This window comes from Podarcis liolepis (assembly GCF_965112155.1).
Source record: "Podarcis liolepis genome assembly, chromosome: 11".
Lineage (NCBI taxonomy): Eukaryota > Metazoa > Chordata > Lepidosauria > Squamata > Lacertidae > Podarcis > Podarcis liolepis.
Genome location: NC_139565.1, coordinates 13,067,009 through 13,088,500, shown reverse-complemented (window position 1 = coordinate 13,088,500; position 21,492 = coordinate 13,067,009). Strand labels below are relative to the sequence as shown.

General features: G+C 41.6%; 1 protein-coding gene across 6 annotated transcripts in view; it reads right to left on the bottom strand.

Moving 5' to 3' along the window:
* Positions 1–21,492, bottom strand: part of FANCC (FA complementation group C) — a 73,842-nt gene that overhangs the window by 41,456 nt on the left and 10,894 nt on the right. For 5 of the 6 annotated variants that reach the window (XR_014516934.1, XR_014516935.1, XR_014516936.1 and 2 more), the window contains exons 2-4: positions 15,374–15,580; positions 6,034–6,118; positions 3,921–4,015 (exon numbers count right to left, since the gene is read on the bottom strand). Coding sequence is in view for 2 of the 6 variants with exons in the window: in XM_083464918.1 (XP_083321044.1) it covers positions 3,921–4,015; positions 6,034–6,118; positions 15,374–15,580 (387 nt within the window). In the remaining 4 variants the exon portion in view is untranslated. The remainder of the gene's footprint in view (positions 1–3,920; positions 4,016–6,033; positions 6,119–15,373; positions 15,581–21,492) is intronic. The other variant, XM_083464919.1, reaches the window with a different exon arrangement.

Below are 21,492 nucleotides of genomic sequence, written 5' to 3'. Positions count from 1 at the left end.
CAAGGTAGACCAGATGCTGATTAAAACAGAAACTCTATTCATTAATAGAGTGGTTTCACCAGGCCATGGCTGATTTCATGGCTTAGCTATCTGAGGAATACATCTTTCTTCACTACATCTGGTTAATACATGAATAAAAAATCTGGATAGATCCTTCAAGAACACTAAAAAAATTCATTTTGACATCATGCAGCACACCTTCAATTTCCAAATACTCTTAAGACAAAATGAAATGCTAAATCCTTAAGGATTTTGTAAATTAATTAACAACACTAGATTTGAATTTAAAGAAGAGCAAGCAGACCTCCATTTGTGCAATGGGAATATGGCACTCCTCTCCCTCACTGCAACCCTCTTCACCCCATTAAATTCCACTTGAAGTGACCCTCTGGAACAGCATGAGATGGCATGTGCAGGCTGCAGTGAGAAGGAGGAATTAAAAGGTTTTTCTTATCCATACCTGTTACCATTTATCAAATATCAGAAAAAATCATCATGGCAGAGATGCCAGAAGCTAGATCACGGCAAAGATGCCAGGGCAGAATTAACTGGATTGCATAATGCTACACAAAGCTTAGAACTGCAATTCATCATCATCGTCGTGGAACGCATAAAGGCAACCAGAAAGAGGAGCAAATACCATTCCATTTCCTCCCTATGCAGTATTTTGGAAGGAAATGGAAGAGACAAGCACCCTTATATTTGGCAGCTGCTATTACACTGGGAAGCCTGCTTAAAGGATGAAGAAACAGCAGGTTGTGTCATTACAAGTGGACCTTTTGCTGACAAGACTTGAAGACTGAAACAGGAGGTGGCAATAAAGAGGCACATACAGTGGTACCTCAGGTTAAGAACTTAGTTCGTTCTGGAGGTCTGTTCTTAACCTGAAACTGTTCTTAACCTGAGGTACCACTTTAGCTAATGGGGCCTCCTGCTGCCACCGTGCCGCCACTGGGCAATTTCTGTTTTCATCCTTAAGCAAAGTTCTTAACCTGAGGTACTATTTCTGGGTTAGTGGAGTCTGCAACCTGAAGCGTCTGTAACCCAAAGTACCACTGTACTAAGGTGTGTCCTCACTCCTAGTCCAGAAAACACCAACTCACACAATGTCACCAAAGGATTTTTTTTACAGCATTTCTAAACCAACAGGGTGAGACTAATCAGATGATACCTTAGTGATACAATTATATATCTTTGGAGAATGGGGAACAATTTGAGTAAGAAGCAAATTACATCTGAAAAGCCAATAATCACATAATGCATATTTAGGCTCTAAGCTAATAATGAATATCTTCAGGGGTTTTTTAAAAATCACTACAGCATTGGAGACACAGGAACATAGGAGCAGACATTGGCCCATCCCTCTGTAATATCTAAACTGACTGACAGCAGATCAGCAAGGGGGAATGTTCCCTCCCCGCCAGCTGAGTGGTGCAGTGTTTAAGTCCCTTTGCTAGCAGTGCTCACTAGAGGAAGGAACAACTCCCTCCAGCAAATGCTGCTAGGAGAGGGACTCAGGAGTGGCGGCGGTTTCACCAGTGATATATACTGCTGAGTGAAGCCCGCATCGTGGTCTGCTCCTCATACCAGTACTGGGCAATATATCGCCCAGGCCTAATAGACAACAGATGTTAGGCTATCCCTGTCCAGATAGGCGTGCAACTAGGCCACCAGCCAAATCAAGGCCACCTGAGCCTCAAGTGGCAGCAGCAGATCCAGAAATACCCACTGCTTCTGAGGGAGTGTAACCACATCAAGAGCAGGCAACCTCTCATCCATTCAGTATAGGAAACAAACCACTAACAGTGCATCTGTCATATCTGGATTGAGCTTCAGTTTGTTTTTCATTAAATATTTTTAGGCGCCAGGCAAAAATATTCCCTCTTCAAACAGGCCTTTGGCTAATTAATATTCTACAGCCTTTTAAATGTGTCTGTGGGAAGAAGAGTTATTGTTTTGCTGCTTTGCTCTACTTATTTACTTGTTTTTATCCTGTATTTTATTCTGTGAACCGCCCTGAGATCTTACTGTCTAATAAATAAACAAATAACTGATCCAAGCACCTTGTCCATATCCTCGAAACTTACTAACTGAAACTCATTCAACATAGCAGGACTAGACAGTGCTCTGGACACCTTTCAAGATTCATCTGCTGTAACAGAGTCAAGATCCCAGTGGATACAAACGATTTGATCCTTAAAATGCTTTGCAAACAAGTCACAGCAAGCTACCATCAGTTCTGTAAAGACTCCCAAATGCCTGATGCTGAAGTAACCGTCAGATTATAAACTGCATTATTAAGATCTCAAACTGTCAGCATCGCCCTTGAGCCAGTGCCACCAACTGGACTCATCCACTTCAGCCCCGACTGGGCTAGGCGAGCTGGGTAGCACTTCCAGAGATCACCTTCTGCACAGGAACAGGTCAAAGTGCTGTGGACTCACAGCTTAGAGTTGTGAGCACCGGATTCACTCCAACAAGAAGTCGTCGCACAGCAGAGTACAGCAGAGTCTAGCAGAGTATATAAACAACTCGGAGAGCAGCTCTGTAGAATATCTTCTTTATTCTATCTACAACTATACAAACTATATACAGAGCTAAATAGGTCTAAGCATAAATGAATGCTGCACTGCACTGAGTGTCTGCAGCTGCTCTTAGCAGCAACCTTATCTTTACACATGATCTCTAACACTCAGTCTCTCTCTCTCTCCGACACTGACTGACTGACTCTTTGATGTGGTGCTGGAGCAGAATAAGTAGAGAGCAGAACACGCCTCCTCCTCTCTGGAGAATCAGCAGACTCCTCAGGAGATTCTTGGATATGGGAGGGGTGAAATCTCCTCACAAACGGCATTACTATTAAAACTGTACAAATGTAGAAACAGCTACCCTGAGATACATACAGAGAACCTCTTGCAGCAGCAGCAAAGTCCATACTTACTTTACAAATAAAACTTATCAAATTGTTCAGTTGTGTGTAACCCAGAAAAATAGTATACATTTCTCACACTGAAGCAATTCTGCCTTTCACACTCCCATTATCACTGAAATTTAAATGACTTAATGCATAGATACACATGCAAGTATTATTTTGTGACACTGTTAAGAAGCAAACAGTTCTCCAAAATTATTAAACTGAGACAGTATGTCAGAAGGATTTTATATGTGACTGAAGAAAAATATTGTTATTGTGCCACTCATGTTTTCACAATATATTCCTGGAAAAAAAGGAATCTGTTCCATGAAAATATAATTATGAATCATGCAGCTCAACCTCTGCATAAAACAGGCTGAAAATGGAACAATGCATGAGTTTAAGTATTTTTCTAGGTTAAGGAGTAAATATGCAATATGAGTATTTTTAAAAAACCTTAAAGGCCTACATTGAAAACTTCAAGCAATTGTGGATTCATTTAACTAATTTTTTTTTTAAGCTGCACACAAATATTTTCTTTCACTGTCTTTGAATAAAACTTGGATACAATTAGTTTCTCCCAAGAGTAGAAAGATTAAACAAAAACAATAGAGCAAAATTATAGAGCATATATAAATTGTTTTCAAAACAAACAAAGGCATTCCTCCAGATTACATTATTTTCCCCTAATTGAAAGTTTGCTTTTATAGTGCTCTCTTGCTTACTGATTTGTAGACTTTGGTCTTCACTTGAAGTTGCCAGTTTAAGCTCCACTGTATTAAGAGCTATTAAAATTACTTAAACACCACATCTTTCTTAACATTCAAAAGGAGAGACAGCACAGACTGTATTTTAATTAAAGTAGAACATATTTCAACACAATGTGAATGTAGGATGTCTCTAGAGTGGTTTCTAAAAATGACATACTGTCTCTGTGCTGTAGATGCTGCACCTTTAAATAATCAAGTTAATTTAAAGCAGTCAGGGAGAGGATTCATTTGCTTACTTGTATCCAGCTGTTGGCCTTCAATTCCACAGGGTTCTGTGGTTCACCACTGTACAGACAACATAAGCACCACATTAGAATCTTCTGGCATTCGTCTGCAGATAGCAAACCAAAGAATATTTTAAAAAAATCAAAGCAGAGCAAGAGCAATCTTTTGTTCATGTTAATAAACAAAATATCCCAAGGTCTAAAGCCAGTCTTTAGCCTTACATATATATATTTTAATTTTTTATTTCAAAGTAATTCCATTAATCCCATTTAATAATGGTTTAAACAATGTAGGAACCTGTTAATATTGTTTTCAACAATGCTTTTCAATGACATACTGGAAGTGAAAGGGGCAGAATTCCTAATATATTGAGGACCTCCATGCTAACAACAGTCCCTGAACTATGGGAGAATGATTAACTCATCATATAAACAGTCCAGCATAATGTTTTTTATTACAAGCTATATCAAGTCAGACCAAGCTGGCTTTCTGCCATGTAGATAACTTTACACTCCAGCCAGACAGCTTCTAAATGCAAAACATCTTAGTAGGGCTACTAAAAGACAACTTTCAATCTCGGCTCTTGGTGCCTATAAGGACTGCGGCAGGTTATAATGGGCCTTCTTAGAAAAAAAGTTAGAAAAAAATGAATATGGGATAGATATTTATTAAAATTACTGCTCAGTTTCACCAAGCCTTCATAGCCGTAATTAGAATGAATGCATTTAATAGGGGTAAATAATTTTAATGAGGGAACAAAACCAGAGGGCCCCCTATTTCCATTGCTCTTTGCAATTTCTAAAGAGCCACTAGCTAATGTGTTGCATAGTAAAGGATGTTAAAATTAATCAAGTCATTAGATTGTACAATGATGAAACAATAGTCTTGCTACTATCACCTACAACTAACGTATCGTCAGAGCCAGCAAATTTATAGCCAATTTGCAGCTCAATTATCTAAAATCAGAAGTACTCTGGGCATAAACCTAGCCATTCGGTAAGATGCTTCTGGGACTGTCAGTACACACAAATCTATGAAGTAACTTAGACCAAGTTCTCAGGTATTTATATGCTAACTAAGGAAGCTTAATTAAGGGTGAGTGATGAAGAAAGTTAAATGGGACCTAAAGCACAGGAGGTGGGGTAGATTATGGCTGGCCCACATTATGGCAGTAAATACAACAATTCTGCCCAAAATCATTTTATTGCTTTGAAACTAGTTCACAGGTGGTACCTGTTATCTTATATTAGGTTTAGCTCATATTAGCAGCTCCAACAGATGTAACTGGTGGAGAGGGAAAGGGTTCATAATTTCATATCTGGTGGTCTTGTGTAGTTGTCATAGTGTTTGGGGGGAAATGTTTATGCTGTAATGTATGCGGTAACAAGATGGCGACATGATGGATCCCCAAACTAGCTTTACTATCTTTAATGGTGCTGTCAAAGAGTTATTCTTGAAAACATGTATCATATTTATTCCTGCATATTTAGTAACAGCTGAACAACAAAATCCTCTAATCTAGGGTTTCCTAAACTTGGGTCTCCAGCTGGTTTTGGACTATAAATCCCATCATCTTTGAACACTGGTCCTGCTAGCTAGGGATGATGGGAGTTGTAGTGCAAAAACAGCTGGAGACCTAAGTTTGGGAAATCCTGCTCTAGACAATTTTCAACAGACCATTGGTATCAAAAGTTGTGATAAATGACCCTTTTGGAGAACATGAGAATAGTCTTTTGCATTTGCTAGTTCACATTAAACCAGTCTATTTCAACTATGGTTCAGTATGACATGCAAACCAGGCCAGCATAAAGATAGCTTCATGTGTTCCAGAAAATACAACTCAAGTCTCGGTGGTTTCAATAGGAGTTAAGACATTCTAACTGCAAGTGGATAGGAGGACAATAAGATCTTTTAAAAAATATTTTATCACTTAAGGTATTATTATTTTAGTGCAGGGATGGAGAACCTATGGCCCTCCAGGTGTTGTTTGATAACTACACTCATCATCCCTGCCAATACCAGCTGGGGCTGATGCGAGTTAGAGTTCAATAGTCAATATTCCAATAACTAACAAAATAAAAAATCAAATATTTTTATTTCACAAAGCTGATTTCAAAAACTCACCATAGCCAATGACAAAGGGGTTCCAACAAAGTCTTCCCAATAATTGACCAATTAGTGGAAACTCTTGGATTGCACTAGTACAGTTCTGAAATTAAAGAGAATAGTAAACCAAAAATGTGTCAAAATGTATTGGGGGCCCAAAATAAGAGGGTTCTGGAGAAAGTATCTGTAGAGCAGAGCCTCTTCAAAGACAAAGCTTGTGTTCCATCATTGTTGAGCTCACCCTAAGAACTTTGCAGATGCTTTCACAAAGATGGCACTTTTTAAGATTGCACTGATCATAATGGAGAAACTTTGCGGGACACAAATGCAAATTCAAAATAGGTTAAGCTCCCACCATACACTGGGGGAGGGGGACGGAGAGCATGTGGACAATGTGCCCCTCCCCTGTCCTGCATAGAAACTGCTGGCCAAACACTACGCACTTCAGTATTCTTTCTTGCAAGATGCAGTTAAGAACATGTGAGACAGTAACGAGAACAGTGATGTAGAATCAGTGGCCTTCCAGATATGGTTGAAGTCCACCTACCAGCTGCCCCAACTAACATGGTCAATGGTCAGATTATGCAAGCTGTGGTCCAGCAACATCTGAAGGGCCACAGAATCCCTATCCCTGTTTTAGGACACGAAAACCTCATACAACTCAAGGTTAGAAAGCATGAAATCCACATGTAACGTGAGATAATCACATGTTCATGACACTCAAACATAATCTGTAGTTGACCAAGAGTACCCTCTGAGTGTATCAACATACAACATAGTCCACCAGCTTCCTGCAATAAAGCTTCCTGTATGCCTGAAAGTGCAAGAACACATTGAAGGCTGCAATACAGGGCTGGAGAGTTGCACCTGGCCTGCCTGAGGGCAAAAAGAGGTGGGCATGGTGGCTTCCTTTCCAAAACTGGCAATAATTCCTCATCATAGATCAAACTTCTTTCATAAATATTGCAAGACCTTTCTATTTAGCCCACTTTCTGTGTGTGGCTGAAGGGGTGAAGGTCAGGATGACCAATGGAGAGCCAGGCTAAGAACCTCTGAAGCCATATTATAGAGCCATCTAAGAAGCTAAAAGCTCTCATTTTCTGAGAGCAAAGCCTCTCTCCTGTTTGCAACTGTTTGCAAAGAGCAAGTGTGGTTAGGATATTTTGTAGAGGCAGCAAGCATGCAAGCTTGTGGGTGCAGCTAGCTTGCCCCTGCAGGAAGTTTGCCAGTTGAGGTTAAGCCATTTCTGAGAAACGACCCCTGACAAAGGCAAGTAGCAGGATGTTTGCTGACCGCCAGGGTCCAGATAGAACTCTTAGGTGTGAAGTTGCTAAACCACACGACTCACTTCGGCACATTTCTAGGAAGCATGTGGTCAGGGGTATTTCCTGGAACAAATAAATAGGTTAAGTAGATTATAAGCCAGTAGCGCCACCTAGTGGAATAGGCAACTTGGAACCGAAAAGGACACACCAATTTATTCATTGGTTGAGCTTTAATGAATATGCATCAATGACCATAGGAAATTGTCAATCATTGGCTAAAGGGATGCCAAGGGGCTGAACTATGCTTTGCAAGAAGGTATATGAGTTAGCTACCCCCAAGGAGGGGTGGGCATTTTCTCATTTTCCTAAAATGCACCCACATTTGCTTTTTGTCGGACAAAATCCAAATAAAAAACTTTTTCTTTAAGAAACTTTGCTGCCTGATTTTTACATTCCTGGTCTGAATACCGATGTCCCTTTCATTTCTGGTGCCAAAGTGACTCGGATCAGAAGGACTTTAAGTGTCCTCAGAGACCAGGAGGCAGCTCCCTTGCCCTCTGGGCAGAGACAGGGGAGGGCCAACAGACCTCCTGGCTTCCAAGTGCACACCGAACCTTTTCTTCGGAGGGGGACAGAAGGCAACTTGACCCTCTTGCTGTATCCTGGGACAGAGGACAACGGATTTGAAGAGCCGAGGTTGGGAGGACAGGGCAGAGAACAGCCGGCTGGGGTGAGTACATGGCAACAAGCCCTGAGGGGATAGGAAATCCTCCTTTTAATTAAGGAGAAGGGAGATACTGATCACATCTCCAGCGTGGATAGTGGCATTAAGGAGAAGGGTTGAGTCCTAACAACCACCCACGCTTTGGTATTAGGAAGGAGAAAAAGGGGGGGGCACAGGGTGGTTAGTGTATGGTACAACGTCTGGCGAGAGAGGCATTTTGTGCATGTATGTGTGTTACCCCGGGGCATTCCCCTGGGGTCGTAGTAATAAGTATTCCTTGCGAAATGAATGTGTGAGTGTTTGGTGTGGGGACGCTGTACAGGGCCATACTGAAAATGGGAGGGGGGAGGCTTGAAAGGCTTGAAAGGTCCAGTAATCCCCCTTCAATGTATGTTAAACAACTTCAAGAAAGGATTCAGCGGAGACTATGGCATAAACCAGGGGGGACATCCTGACCAGATTCCCTATATAGACAACTGGCTGAAGGTGGTAGATGACAAACCCCCCCCCCTGGTTGAAGAAATGCAGGACTGAACATTGCAAAGTCATGGCCCTTAGGGCTGAAATTAGAGGAGGGCAGGCAGGAAGATGTCTCAAGAAGTCCATTTATCAGGGACCCGAGGCAGAAGTCCTGGCCCCAGCCCCATATGTTCCAGAGGCCGTGGTGGTCCCCTTGGGAGGACAGGGACAGCTCCCTCGTGTCAGGTTTTGGAGAGGGAAGACGTCCAGAAGAAGTACAGTGTTTATGGAGAAGAGTGTACAGAACAGTAAACAGTTATTACTGCATTAACAGAGGAAAATAAAAGAAAAGAGCATGAAACAGGATGCTGCTATAGAATTAATGTAACAGGATCTTGAACAGACAAATGAAGGACTTAATAGATTAAACACAAGTCATTTAGAAGAGAGGTCTCAACTAATTCAAGACCTCCAGAGGCATGGAAGAGAATTTGACAACCTCAGAGAGGTTTTAGCTGAGAAAGACAAAGAAATTTCTGCTATTATTTCAAATACAAATGTGTATTCTGAGCAGATTAATATTCTGAAATGTCAGATCAAGTGCAAAGAGGATGAAATGCAAGACAGGGAAATAGTGTTGTCTAAGGCTGAAAGGGAAGTCCAGTTACTGAAAAATCTACAAACCAAAGGTGTGAACAGTGGAGGCAGAAAGCTTTCAGAACTTTCTGAGCAGTTAAATGCAATAAAATCAGAACTGGCTGAGGGAGAAAAAAAAAATGAAAACGCTAGTAAAACAAAAGAGAATGAAGAATTTGTTAGGCAAATCAAAGAGACTAGCCAAACAGTTAAAGATCTTCATTCTGCAATTAAGACTTGTGATGTTACTTACAACAACAAACTCATGGAGTGTGACTCACAAATTAAATTGCTTAAAGAACAAATAAGTATATCAACTAAAAATTGCAAGAAACAGAAATAGAATGTAAGGAGGAACAGACCATCTTAAATCCCAGGTCGATGAACATATCTCTGCAAAGGAGAAATTGAACAAGTTACTAAAATTAAAAGAAAAACAAAGAACAAAGTTTTGTGAATGAGCTGAAATCAGTGAAAGATTCACACAAAAGGGATGAAGATTTAACTAATTTATCCAGACAACTTGCTGAACATACTGACCATCTAGAAATTGTCAAAAGGTCACTGCAAAAAAAAAAAGGCAGAGATTGTGATATCCCAAAAAGACAAGCTTAAAGTTGTGGAGCAGTAGGCTTTTGCAGAATCCTGATCCAAGGCTTCAGTATTTTAGCAAAACCTCTAAATGAGAGTACCAGAGGAAGGGAAAGAGACCCCTTTGAGTGGGGACCGGCCCAACAAGAAGCCTTTGAGACTATCAAGCAATTAGATTCCACAGTGAAAGGCTGGCCACCCTGTCTGTGGCCTGTCGCTGCCACCGCCACACTAGTGGAAGAAACAGGCAAGTTCACATTTGGCCAGGAGATGCATGTGAATGTGCCCCATTCGGTTCTCACCCTTATGGAATATAAGGGGTATACAGGCTGAAACAGGCTTTGCCCAATCCATTGAGAAGTCTGCAGGCGCAGTGGAAGCTTGTGAAGCAGACGTGCCTGATGTTCTAGAGAGACCAAAGGGTCCTAGCCATTTTAAGGGCCAGCCTTGATTCTTGGCTGTTGGCAATACTCCAAGGGAGGAAGCCCTGGGTAGCGTGGCAGCCACTGAAGACAGCATGTCAGGCCACAGTGGCAGCCAGACCAGAGGGGGCTGGAAGCCCAGAAGGGGCTGTAGGACGCCCAGAAAGCCCAGAGGGGGCTAGAGGATGCCCAGAAAAAGTACCAAGCCCAGAGGGGGCTGAGGCTGTTTTGGGAAGCTGTTTCTACGCTTCAATAAATCTGTGTGATGGACTGTGGGCTGAAGAGGAAGGCAGTTACAAGTTGTTCCTCAGGCAGCAGAGCACCCAGAAGTGGGGGTGCAAGCCAGGCAAGCCGTTCCAAGAGTTCTAAGAAAGCCAAAGTCTCCAAGAGTTGTTTGTGTTTTGAGGCAAAGTCCAACAGCAAAAGGCATTGCCCTGCAATTGGCAGCTGGATGCAAGGCTAATGTCCAGAAGTTGAGACGTTACTGGAAGCAGTATGGGTCCCGAAGAGATTGCCGTGATGCACTGCAAAGGCCATGGGAGAGGCCGGGACATGGTCACTAGGAGCAACCGGAAGGCAGACAACGCAGCTCGTGAAGCAGTTTTGAAACCTCCACCAGCACTCAACGCAGCCCTCATCCCACAACTCACTCCAGACGATGTGGAACCACGCTACACACCGGAGGAACAACAGTGGGCACGCCAGGAAGGAGCAACACTCCAGGAGGGATGGTTCCATCTACCAGACAACCGTGTTGTCTAGCATCTAGCCAGCGTGATTGTAAAGAACTACCACGAGTCTACTCACATAGGAAGCCCAGCTGCTAAAGCACACCTTGGGAGAATACTCTACATCCCCAACCTATCCCAACTAATTGCTGCTATCTCCCAAAAGTGTGCCCTGTGCGCCAAGAGCAACCCCAGACAAGGCCACCTTCCCCCACCGGGTGTACAACACGTGGGCTTTACCCCTATGGAAAGCCTGATTGTGGACTTCACTGAATTGCCTCCAGCTAGGGGTATCAAATACCTGCTTGTGTTTGTCTTCACGCTGACGGGCTGGACAGAGGCGTACCCCACTAGGACAGAGAAGGCCCGTGAAGTGTCCAAGAAACTGTTACATGAACTCATACCCCGATTTGGCCTCCCCAGAAGTATTGGCAGTGACAATGGCCCTGCCTTCATTGATAAAGTTGTGCAAGAAGTGTGCAAGGCGCTGCAGATAAACTGAAGGCTACACACAGCCTACAGACCCCAGAGTTTGGGAAAACCTGAGTGTATGAATCGCACCTTGAAGACCCACTTGGCCAAGTTGACCCAGGAGACGGGACTACACTGGATAGATGTCCTGCCCATTGCCTTGTTTCGGATTCGGAGCGCTCCAACCAAGAGACTAAGACTATCACCCTTTGAACTTTTGTATGGCAGACCAACCCCTTTCGTCCGAGACATCCCTGCCAGTTTGGGGCGGGTGGGAGATCACATCACTCAGGAACAAGTGCAATTCCTGTCCCCGTGTGCGTTTGCTTCCCTTTCCAGGTACTACCTCAAGCCTACACCGTGCAGTCTCCCTGAGCCGGTCCACCAGTTCCAGCCGGGTGACAGCGTGGAAGCGCAACCCCCTCATCCCTAAGTGGCGAGGCCCGTATACCGTCCTCCTCTCCATCCCAACTGCGGTGAGCGTAGCCGACGTGATTCCCTGGGTGCATCACACGCGTCTGATCATCACCTTGTGTCCGACGCTACCGGAAACGCGTTGGGCCACGGGCAACGAGATCCTGCGACTGATCATCACAAGGACTTTCACAAGGACTTTCCCCTTTTCTCTATTATGTTCTGTATTGATTTGCTCTATGTCCTATTGTCCTGACCCCACCGAGCCATACCGACCCTCTTGGCCTGCGGACCTCTGCTACGACTGGTTCGTCTTGCCAGTGGTAAGAAACGGCGTGCTCATTGGTTATTGGGAACAGGGCTTTGATGAGGTTGCCGTATTGAAACATCCCACTACCCCACTGTGGCTTCTCTTCCACACCACTGTCCAGCGCACATGGGTACTGCTCCTACGGGAAGTTGCAGAGACGGTCGAAATCTATCGAGTTCTGGACCGCTCTTGCTGTTGTGGGGGGGTAACCAACTGTCACTCAGGGGGTAGAGCACTGTACCAACCCCATCTGGTAGACCAGGTCCTAATCTTAATCCAGGTGTTGCATGGGACGGAGCCTATCTTAATGCAAATATTGCAGGGGAGGGAGCCTGAACCAGGTGCGCATTGAAATTGCTGAACAAGTGCCGGTAAATCCTGCAGCCCCACCTGTGGTTGTCGTGGTGGCTCGAGCCTCCCAAAAATCCCAGAATACTGCCTGAACTACTGGGCCTGGTAACTCCACACATAATACCCTTGAATGTGGTAGGGTATTCTTGTGGCTGTATAAGGGTTGCCACCCCAGGCTTCAGCCTCCATAGGCCCTGGTCAGAGACCACGTAGGTGACCTCCACCCAGTAGGACCAGCCTTTGAACTTTACAGAGTCTATTGTCATCCCTATAGCTCCCGAGGCCTAACAGTGTATCAGTGCCAGGCGGCCACTTTTCCCTGTGTAGAGTGGGAATGTTTTGTGTGTAGACGCTGTTCACGCCTCAGTAGGGCCAGGAGTTAGAGGCCCACATGACCTGGCCTTCGTGGGCCCCCATCCCTTTGGCCTGTGGTATTTCTGTGTTGGTGGTACAGTTCTTTGTTCTGGGCCACCGAACATCCCTCGAATCAGGATGTGGATCATACCCTGCCTCCTGATGGTTCTCACCTCTCAAATGGCCCCCGGGTGGAGGGAGAACACCTTCCTGAACATGACCACGGCTGTGGCCAAGAGCCTGAACAGGTCTGAGTGCTGGGTATGCGTGTGAGGTCAAGATTCTGAACACCACCTACGTGGTTCCCCAGCACCATATTTGAAGACTTGACAGGGTCATAGAGGAAGGCCAGTGTATCCACAGGAGTGTACATTTTCCTGGCTCTCTGTGATATTGTACCTATAGGTCCATCAAGCGAAAATGGTGAACCGTGACCGGTCAGCATTTTCGTGATGGAAAGGGGGGAATGAAGGGGTGAAGGTCAGGATGACCAATGGAGAGCCAGGCTAAGAACCTCTGAAGCCATATTATAGAGCCATCTAAGAAGCTAAAAGCTCTCATTTTCTGAGAGCAAAGCCTCTCTCCTGTTTGCAACTGTTTGCAAAGAGCAAGTGTGGTTAGGATATTTTGTAGAGGCAGCAAGCATGCAAGCTTGTGGGTGCAGCTAGCTTGCCCCTGCAGGAAGTTTGCCAGTTGAGGTTAAGCCATTTCTGAGAAACGACCCCTGACAAAGGCAAGTAGCAGGATGTTTGCTGACCGCCAGGGTCCAGATAGAACTCTTAGGTGTGAAGTTGCTAAACCACACGACTCACTTCGGCACATTTCTAGGAAGCATGTGGTCAGGGGTATTTCCTGGAACAAATAAATAGGTTAAGTAGATTATAAGCCAGTAGCGCCACCTAGTGGAATAGGCAACTTGGAACCGAAAAGGACACACCAATTTATTCATTGGTTGAGCTTTAATGAATATGCATCAATGACCATAGGAAATTGTCAATCATTGGCTAAAGGGATGCCAAGGGGCTGAACTATGCTTTGCAAGAAGGTATATGAGTTAGCTACCCCCAAGGAGGGGTGGGCATTTTCTCATTTTCCTAAAATGCACCCACATTTGCTTTTTGTCGGACAAAATCCAAATAAAAAACTTTTTCTTTAAGAAACTTTGCTGCCTGATTTTTACATTCCTGGTCTGAATACCGATGTCCCTTTCATGGCTAGGATGATGCTTATAAAGCGTGCAGTTTTAATAGTTGTTACATGAAGAAAAAGAAATTAAAAATTAACACATGGTTTTGATATATTGCTATTTTCCCTAGCTTTCAAGATGGGATGGATTAAGTCAAATAAATAAAAATAACAAATTATTCAAAATGTCATGCCTCTTACATCATACTATGGATTATACGAAGGATTGAGTAGAAACTACAGTACAAAGAAGTCATGAAGTTTCTGTTACTGTTTGCTATATTCTACATGACATCATACTTAAGTCAGTTATAACCTGAAAGTTAACAGACACTAAAGCTACAAAACCTAAACAACGTTTAACCAAATGGAAAGCAGCTTTGCTATAAAAGTAATGCATGGTGTAGTTTATAAACATTCTTACGAAATCAGTCCATTTTTTCCATTTTTGTAGTTTTACTGTCTAATAAACAGAGGCTTTTAAAATGGTACTAACCTAAGATAATATATAAGTAGCAGAAAAGAAAATTGTCACAAGCTGCTGCAAAAAATGTTTCAGATTCATCCCATAATTGGAGCTAGGCTTGAACAAGATTTTATAGAAAGGTAGAATATAAATTCAACAAACAAATAAATGAATATTGGGCAAATACATAAGATGACTCTGTGGCCAAGCTTCACAAGACATTCATTATAATTAGGCATTTCAGGGGGTGGGAATCAGTTTCACAAACACATAATGTAATTCATCACTGGTCTATAGCTTATTTTTCTATAGTCCATCAGATATTTGACAATTATTATCTATAAACATTTTTCTCACCTTTTATACTAGTAATGTAGGCTAAATGCTGTAGCAGTAAAATACATTTTCATGCATACAGATATAGCAAAATGCCCCAATGACTAATAAATTGTTTTCTAAAAAATGGTAAGGAATTCCAGGGCAATACTAATTTTGCACAGGCACAACTAGAAATAAGAAATATTTGTGATCCAACGATGGTGGTCTGAAATTTCTTTGAATGCCACATCAGTAGGGTTACTGTGTCAGCAGACTCCTTAAGATTTAAGAGATAAGTTATAGAATTGCATGTTAAGAGTCTTTAAATAATCCAATTTATGACCTGAAAACCAGAATCAAATACTTGTTTATTTTAAAGTATTTTTAAAAAGGTTACTGTGTTGAGTAGGAAATCTCATGTGAGAACATAACCAATCAAAAAGAAAAAGCTCCTTTCACAATAAATCAGGAACACAGGAAACACATTCCTGTTTGCATTACCTGTGGCTGTTTCACCAATTTGCTTCTGTGATCCAGCAATACATTAGGTCAATGCTACAAGGCTCTGTGCTACTGTTAGCTTTCTGTCTTGTCAAAATGTGGGGTGCAGAACGTTTCTGTAACAGTCTTCAAAACAGTTCATTCTTCCAGTTAATTCACTTACCATATGTTTCAAAGCTCCATAAATCTGTAGTAGAAATTCCTGTAATTCAGGCAAGTGAAGGCAGACATCTTGCTGAGATTCTGAAGTGCTTGTCTGACCCCATTCAATAGTCTTGTGCAGCCAAAAGTCGAAGCCGAATTTAGTGACTCTAGTATCTTTGGCCATCCCCTCACCTTGATAGTTAAAAAGATGTATGAGAAAGGTCTTCTGTGATAAAAAAAAAAAACCAACAGTAACACTTTGCTAGCATTTAACACATGGTGAGATACATGATTAAAAATGTCTGCAGTTTGCATGATGCATGTGAATCTATTGGCTCCTAAAATGGAACATTTCTACATTTCTGCGCAGAAGTGGAAGAAAAATAATCATTACAATATATTGAAAAAAACTGTTATCATGTTCCTGCATTTTTACTATTTTCTAATCAATACTTTGCTAAACCTGCAGTGAAACAGCATTCTGGTATGAATAGTTAAGGAAACAGACACACAGACACACAGGCATGTACAAACAGTAACCTTTGGGAAACAAATGCACAGTCCGAATTCTATTTTTTAAACTTAAGACACCCTTGGGCTGCAATACTTCACCCAGAAACCACATGTTTGGAACAAGAGCAATACTGCTAATTCCCAGAATTCACAAATCAGAAGTCTTTTAAAATATCATAAATCACAACTTTCCATGTAAGATACATATTTGAATGTTCTATGACCACATCAGAATTCAACCACAAATTAATGTTTCACATGGAGAGAAGGCAGGTTATCCTTTTTCTTCCTAGAAATTGCAATAACCTATTCAAAGTGCTGATTTTGACCTATAAAGCCTTTAACGGCTCAGAATTGCAACACCTCAAGGACCGCTTCTTTCCATATAAACGTACCCGGACCCTGAGATCATCTTCTGAGTGAGGCCCTTCTTCGTCTACCTCCTCCTCAAGAGGCCCGGAGGGTGGTAATATGAGAAAAGGCCTTCTCTGCTGTGGCTCCCCTTCTGTGGAATGCTCTTCCTAGAGAAGTTCACCTGGCACCTTCATTATACACCTTTAGGTGCCAGGCAAAAACATTCCTTTTTAACCAGGCCTTTGGTTGATTTGATTGACATCCTATTCCCTCTCAAAATGTGGGTTTTTGGGCAGAGCAGGGTGTTATTGGGTTGTTTTTATTTTCATTATGTATTTTGTGGCTTTATATTTTGATTTTATTCTGTGAACCACCCTGAGACCTCCAGGTATAAGATGGTATATAAACTCAATAAATAAATTAATAATAATAAATTCACTTTCCATGCCCCCCTAGGGCAGATTTATTTGTTTATATGATGGTGATGTAAGACATGGGCATAGTCAGGATTTTTGTTGTGGGGCAGGACTTTGTATGGGGGGGCAAGGACTTTGTGGGAGGGGCAGAACTGATGTGATTGGTGAGTTAGTTAAGTATTTCTATTGTTTTACTTGATCTAGGGGGGGTCAGCTGCCCCCTTGGCTACACCCATGATGTAAGGAACCCACAAGCTGCCATCTGGTTCATGACAGCCAGGTTTCTCCAACACGTAAGATCAAGATCATAGCTAACGCTAAGCCAAAAAAACTTCTAAGATGTGAGCCAGAAAGTGACAAAGGTTGTTCATGCCATTGGAACTAAAATCTGTATTGCAGAAAAACCACGAAAACTATGCCACATGGTGGAAATTTATTGTATTTACAAAGGATACAGGGCCGACGAATACTCTGCCAGTTGTATAAGGTGTAGTAGTACAGTAGTCTACACCCGTTAAGGTGTAGACTACTGTATTACTACTGCTACTACTAGCTAGGGCATGTATGCAGCGCGCAGCTCGGTCGGGGGCGGCTCATGGGCCAGTTAAGCGACCCTCATGGTTGCCATCCTCTGGCTTAGAAGAAGCAGTGACTGAAGAGCATGCTTTGGGGCAAACCAATACTTCTTTACAGATTACTGCTGCTGTTACCTGTGTGTCATGACCCAGGTGCGGAAAACACTACCTCCCTAGACTCCTACCTGCTCACCCCCTCATTTTGGATATTTGTTAACATTATTACAAAAGGTGCAATAAGCCCCCAATGCTGTCTCATCCAAGGGGAAATTAAACCCTGTAGCTCTACTCCTCATCTTCTTGCCACTCAGGGAAGTGGGGTGCATAAACTTTATGCTCTCTAGCTTTGGCTATTAGGGGTAGGGACAAGATCAAAGGGACAAGAGAACTAGGGCTGGGCTCCACATCCTATGAGGAGAATCCCCCTCCATAAACCCTATAGTCACCACAGGTTATCTTTTTGTGTGAGGTTAAACTCTGATACATGGAGACTCAGGCAGAAGTTGAACAAATAAGAAAGATTTATTACAAATACAACAAGACACTAAACACTGTCTTTCTTTCTAAGCTCAGAGACTCAGAGTGGATGTTACACACAGATCAGAACCAACTCTCCAGCTCGCTCTCACTCTCTATCTCTTCTCCTCAAACTATCTCCCTATCTGAACACTCTCTTAGAAACAGAAAAAGTGCTGTTTCCACCCCCCTCTGGCTAGCTGTCTTTATAGTCAATCAGAAAGGCTCCAGAACCCTGCTGGAGTTTCAAAGTACCACACCACCAGATTCTGGTCTAGCTCAGCTGTCTGTCACATTGTACCAGTTTCACTAGGTGGGAGGCATGATTTGTAGACAGCCCTGGTGAATCAACAGGAGAAGGGAATATTTATATTCAGAAATTTGTTGCTGCCAGAAAAAGAAATAGAAAGCAACACCTTACTTAGCAACCTATATGTAGTTGCCAATCTTGATGTTGGCTGAGGTTTTTTTAGAGGTAGAGAAACAACAATAACAGAAAACAGTATTTTTCCATACACTTTTATGAATTTGGATACTTCTCAAAGTGGGGAAAGCAACAATTCAACTTGGTGGCTAGTGTTCAAACAATGTCTGCATTATATATATCAAAGGAAGTATACCCAAAGGCCATGTTGTTTTCATTGCAATTACTATTAAAGCTTTTTATGGATCTGGATTAAGTCAAACTATAGTTCCTATTCTTTATTAGTCAATTATTGGAGGAAAAAGATAATGAGCATTCAGTTGCTGAAGGGCCATTGCAGCAGTGAAGAACAAAAAGCATACTTATTTATCCTATAAAACATGGTGCTTTGTGCGATGGAGGCTGCAGGTGGCAATTGGTGCGACGAAGGGTGGTGGCATAAGAGAAGCACCTCTTTTTCTAGAAAAACAGCCCTGATTCTATGATTCCTTGCAAAGAACAAAATGCACCATGAAAAATATCAAAACTGCATCAATCAGAAGCACAACTAGTGCACAGGTGTAATATGTAGACCATAAACTCTTCACAAGTAAAAGCATCCTTTAGATGTGGCTCAAGCAGTTCCTCTAACTGAAGTGAATTAGTTAAGACCAGACCTTCAAATTCTTACCTTCTTAATGTAACAAAATGTTAGAGACTTAACACTGTGTTCTATAAAATGTTTAACCAATGGTGCATGAAGCCTCTGGGTCCTAATACAACTTTTGTGTTCTCCTATCCTGAGCTTAATCTTTCTTGTGGTCAGGGAAACAATTATATGCACATTGAAAAAGGAAGGTCAGGTGGCTGGCTCTATGGACTTAATGAGGATAAAGAATGGATATCTGTTATTTTAAAATTCAAAGATATAATCTTCCAAGGAGTTATGCCGCACTTCTTGCCATTATGGCTATTACACTGTATTAAGATATATGTGAATGGAATATTGATTATTGCTGTCACTGAGAGTCTTTACAGAATACATGGAAATTCTATGAATCTATGGAATAGAGCAAGAAACTTGATTAACACTGTAAGGTCAGGTGTACAATGGAATTATTTTGGTACTTTAATAGCATATAATTTTACATGAGTTCACAGAAACAACTAATAACCACTAAGTCCTACAATTTTACATTAGCAAATATATACTTTATAAACTGAGATAAGATTAGATGTTGTTTTTTTAACAGATGATTGCAAATTCTTGCAATCTGGATATAATTACTTTTGATCTTGACACAAGCAAGGGTGATACTGGGATATAATTTGGTGCGCAGAAGATAGCTTTTAGTTTAACAATTCGGGGAAAAATTGGCTGATTTGGTTTTTCATTACACATATTTTCCCCAAAAGAATGTGTGTGTTTTTGGATAATCTGAACTCAGCATAAAGGATGCTGAAAAAAGCCAAGGCCAGTGAAGAAGGCTAATAAGCCAAAACACAGTTGGCTTTTCAATTATCCAGAAAATCTGAATGAATAACATGAAGAACATCTTAAGCTAACATTTCAGCCATATAAAGAGGATGTCGATGCTTTATATAAAAAGGAACACTATAGTGAAAATCGGTTGAGCATTATGACCTCCATGTTTTAGTAAACATATTCTCCAAATGTGATCTTTTACCTGTCTCTCAACAGTCTCAGTAATCTGCAACTGGTCCAGGGAAATATGTTAATTAGCCATTAGAGATTTGCATTGTTTAGCTCTGCTACTAATTTGCAGCTGCTCCACTAGGCATTTTTAAGGAGTCTGTCATTTGACACTGTCAGTTTTATGCACCTGAACTTTAGGGCTGGGAATCCAAACTTTGGTATTCAACTAAGCACCACAGAGGATGCACAGTAATGTTCTCAAAAATGTATTTTCTATTACCTCAGAGAGCTTAAACTATCCATCACCTGTAAAAACTTTTCCTTTATATATTCTCAACAAGGGAGCTGTCAGATACCCTCCTTTGCTACAGGTGAAATCTAAAAAAATTAACATGTTAAAAATTAACATGGGATAGTAGTGAACTGAGTTTTACTCTGAGAAGGCCCACTGAAATTAATATGACTAAGTTGGGTGAATTAATTTCAATATGTCTACTCTGAGTAAACTTAGTTGAATGCCACTCATTGTCTTTTTCATAAAGAAGGCGTATGTGTGTGCTTTAGAGAGGGAAAGACAGAGCATTTCTATCACTGCACATGGTGCTTTACAAAGCTATTTACCACAGGAATTCTCATGCTAAGTGCTCCACTTGAATTTGCTATGTGCTAAGGTTTAAGGCAACTTTAGCAGATATCCAAACAGTAAATTATATTTACTATCAATACCAGTTCTGTTAGCACCAGAGAGTCTAGGGTCTTACAATAATAAATTAAAAAAGCAAAAAGCAAAAGACCCAAGGGAACTATGATTTACTTTTGAAAATAAGGCCATATTCACAAACAGCTTCTGGATAGTTGGCAAAAAGAGACTTAAAATGCACTTTACTGTATATGACATCTTAGTAGTAAATGAACATGGAAACCAATGAGGAAATCCCTTTTTCCATTTCTTCATTATAACTTTCTAATATACCTATATACTTCCCAAGAGGCCAAGAAAAGCAATGATTTCACTCATTCCATGTATACCTCTCAAAGAAGTCTGCCACTTCCCTAGAGGGAAGCAAAGAATTTCTGCATTACCAAAACTAAGTGAAATCAAGGAAGGAACTCAACACTATGCCTACAGGCTGTTTAAGCAGCACACTGCTTAAAACAAACTCCACTCAACCTTGATGGCACTCAAATGAAAGAGACCATCTGAACTACAAAGTCTTTTAATTTAAAGACTAGTTTCAGAAATCCCAACACTTAAGGTGTCCCCCCCAAAAAAATTTTCAGAGAGTCAGCATTCTAATTTAGTCTGGCAAGCTACACATTACATGCAAGCTTGTGTGAAAGAAAACTGTATTTTGATTAAACAAAAAAGCTTTGCAAGTGATTTTGAACAGAGAAACAGTTGGGGAAACACCACCATTTCCCTACTCCAAATCCACAACCCTAAGCTGATTCCCCATTCAACTCTTTTACAAAATAGGTCCATTGAGTGAATTCTGGCAAAAAAACAATTGAGAAGGGTGATTGGGAATAGGGAATGGGAAGTAGTTTTCTGCCTCCTCTTGAAACTATGAAAAAACAAAACATCACAACTGGAAGAAAGCAGGGAGGGAGAGGGAAGGAGGGAGAGAGAGGAATGAAGATTGATCTTTGCTTAATCATTTCTATAAGATTAGAAATAGCAAAATGCCTTTAATAACTTAAGAG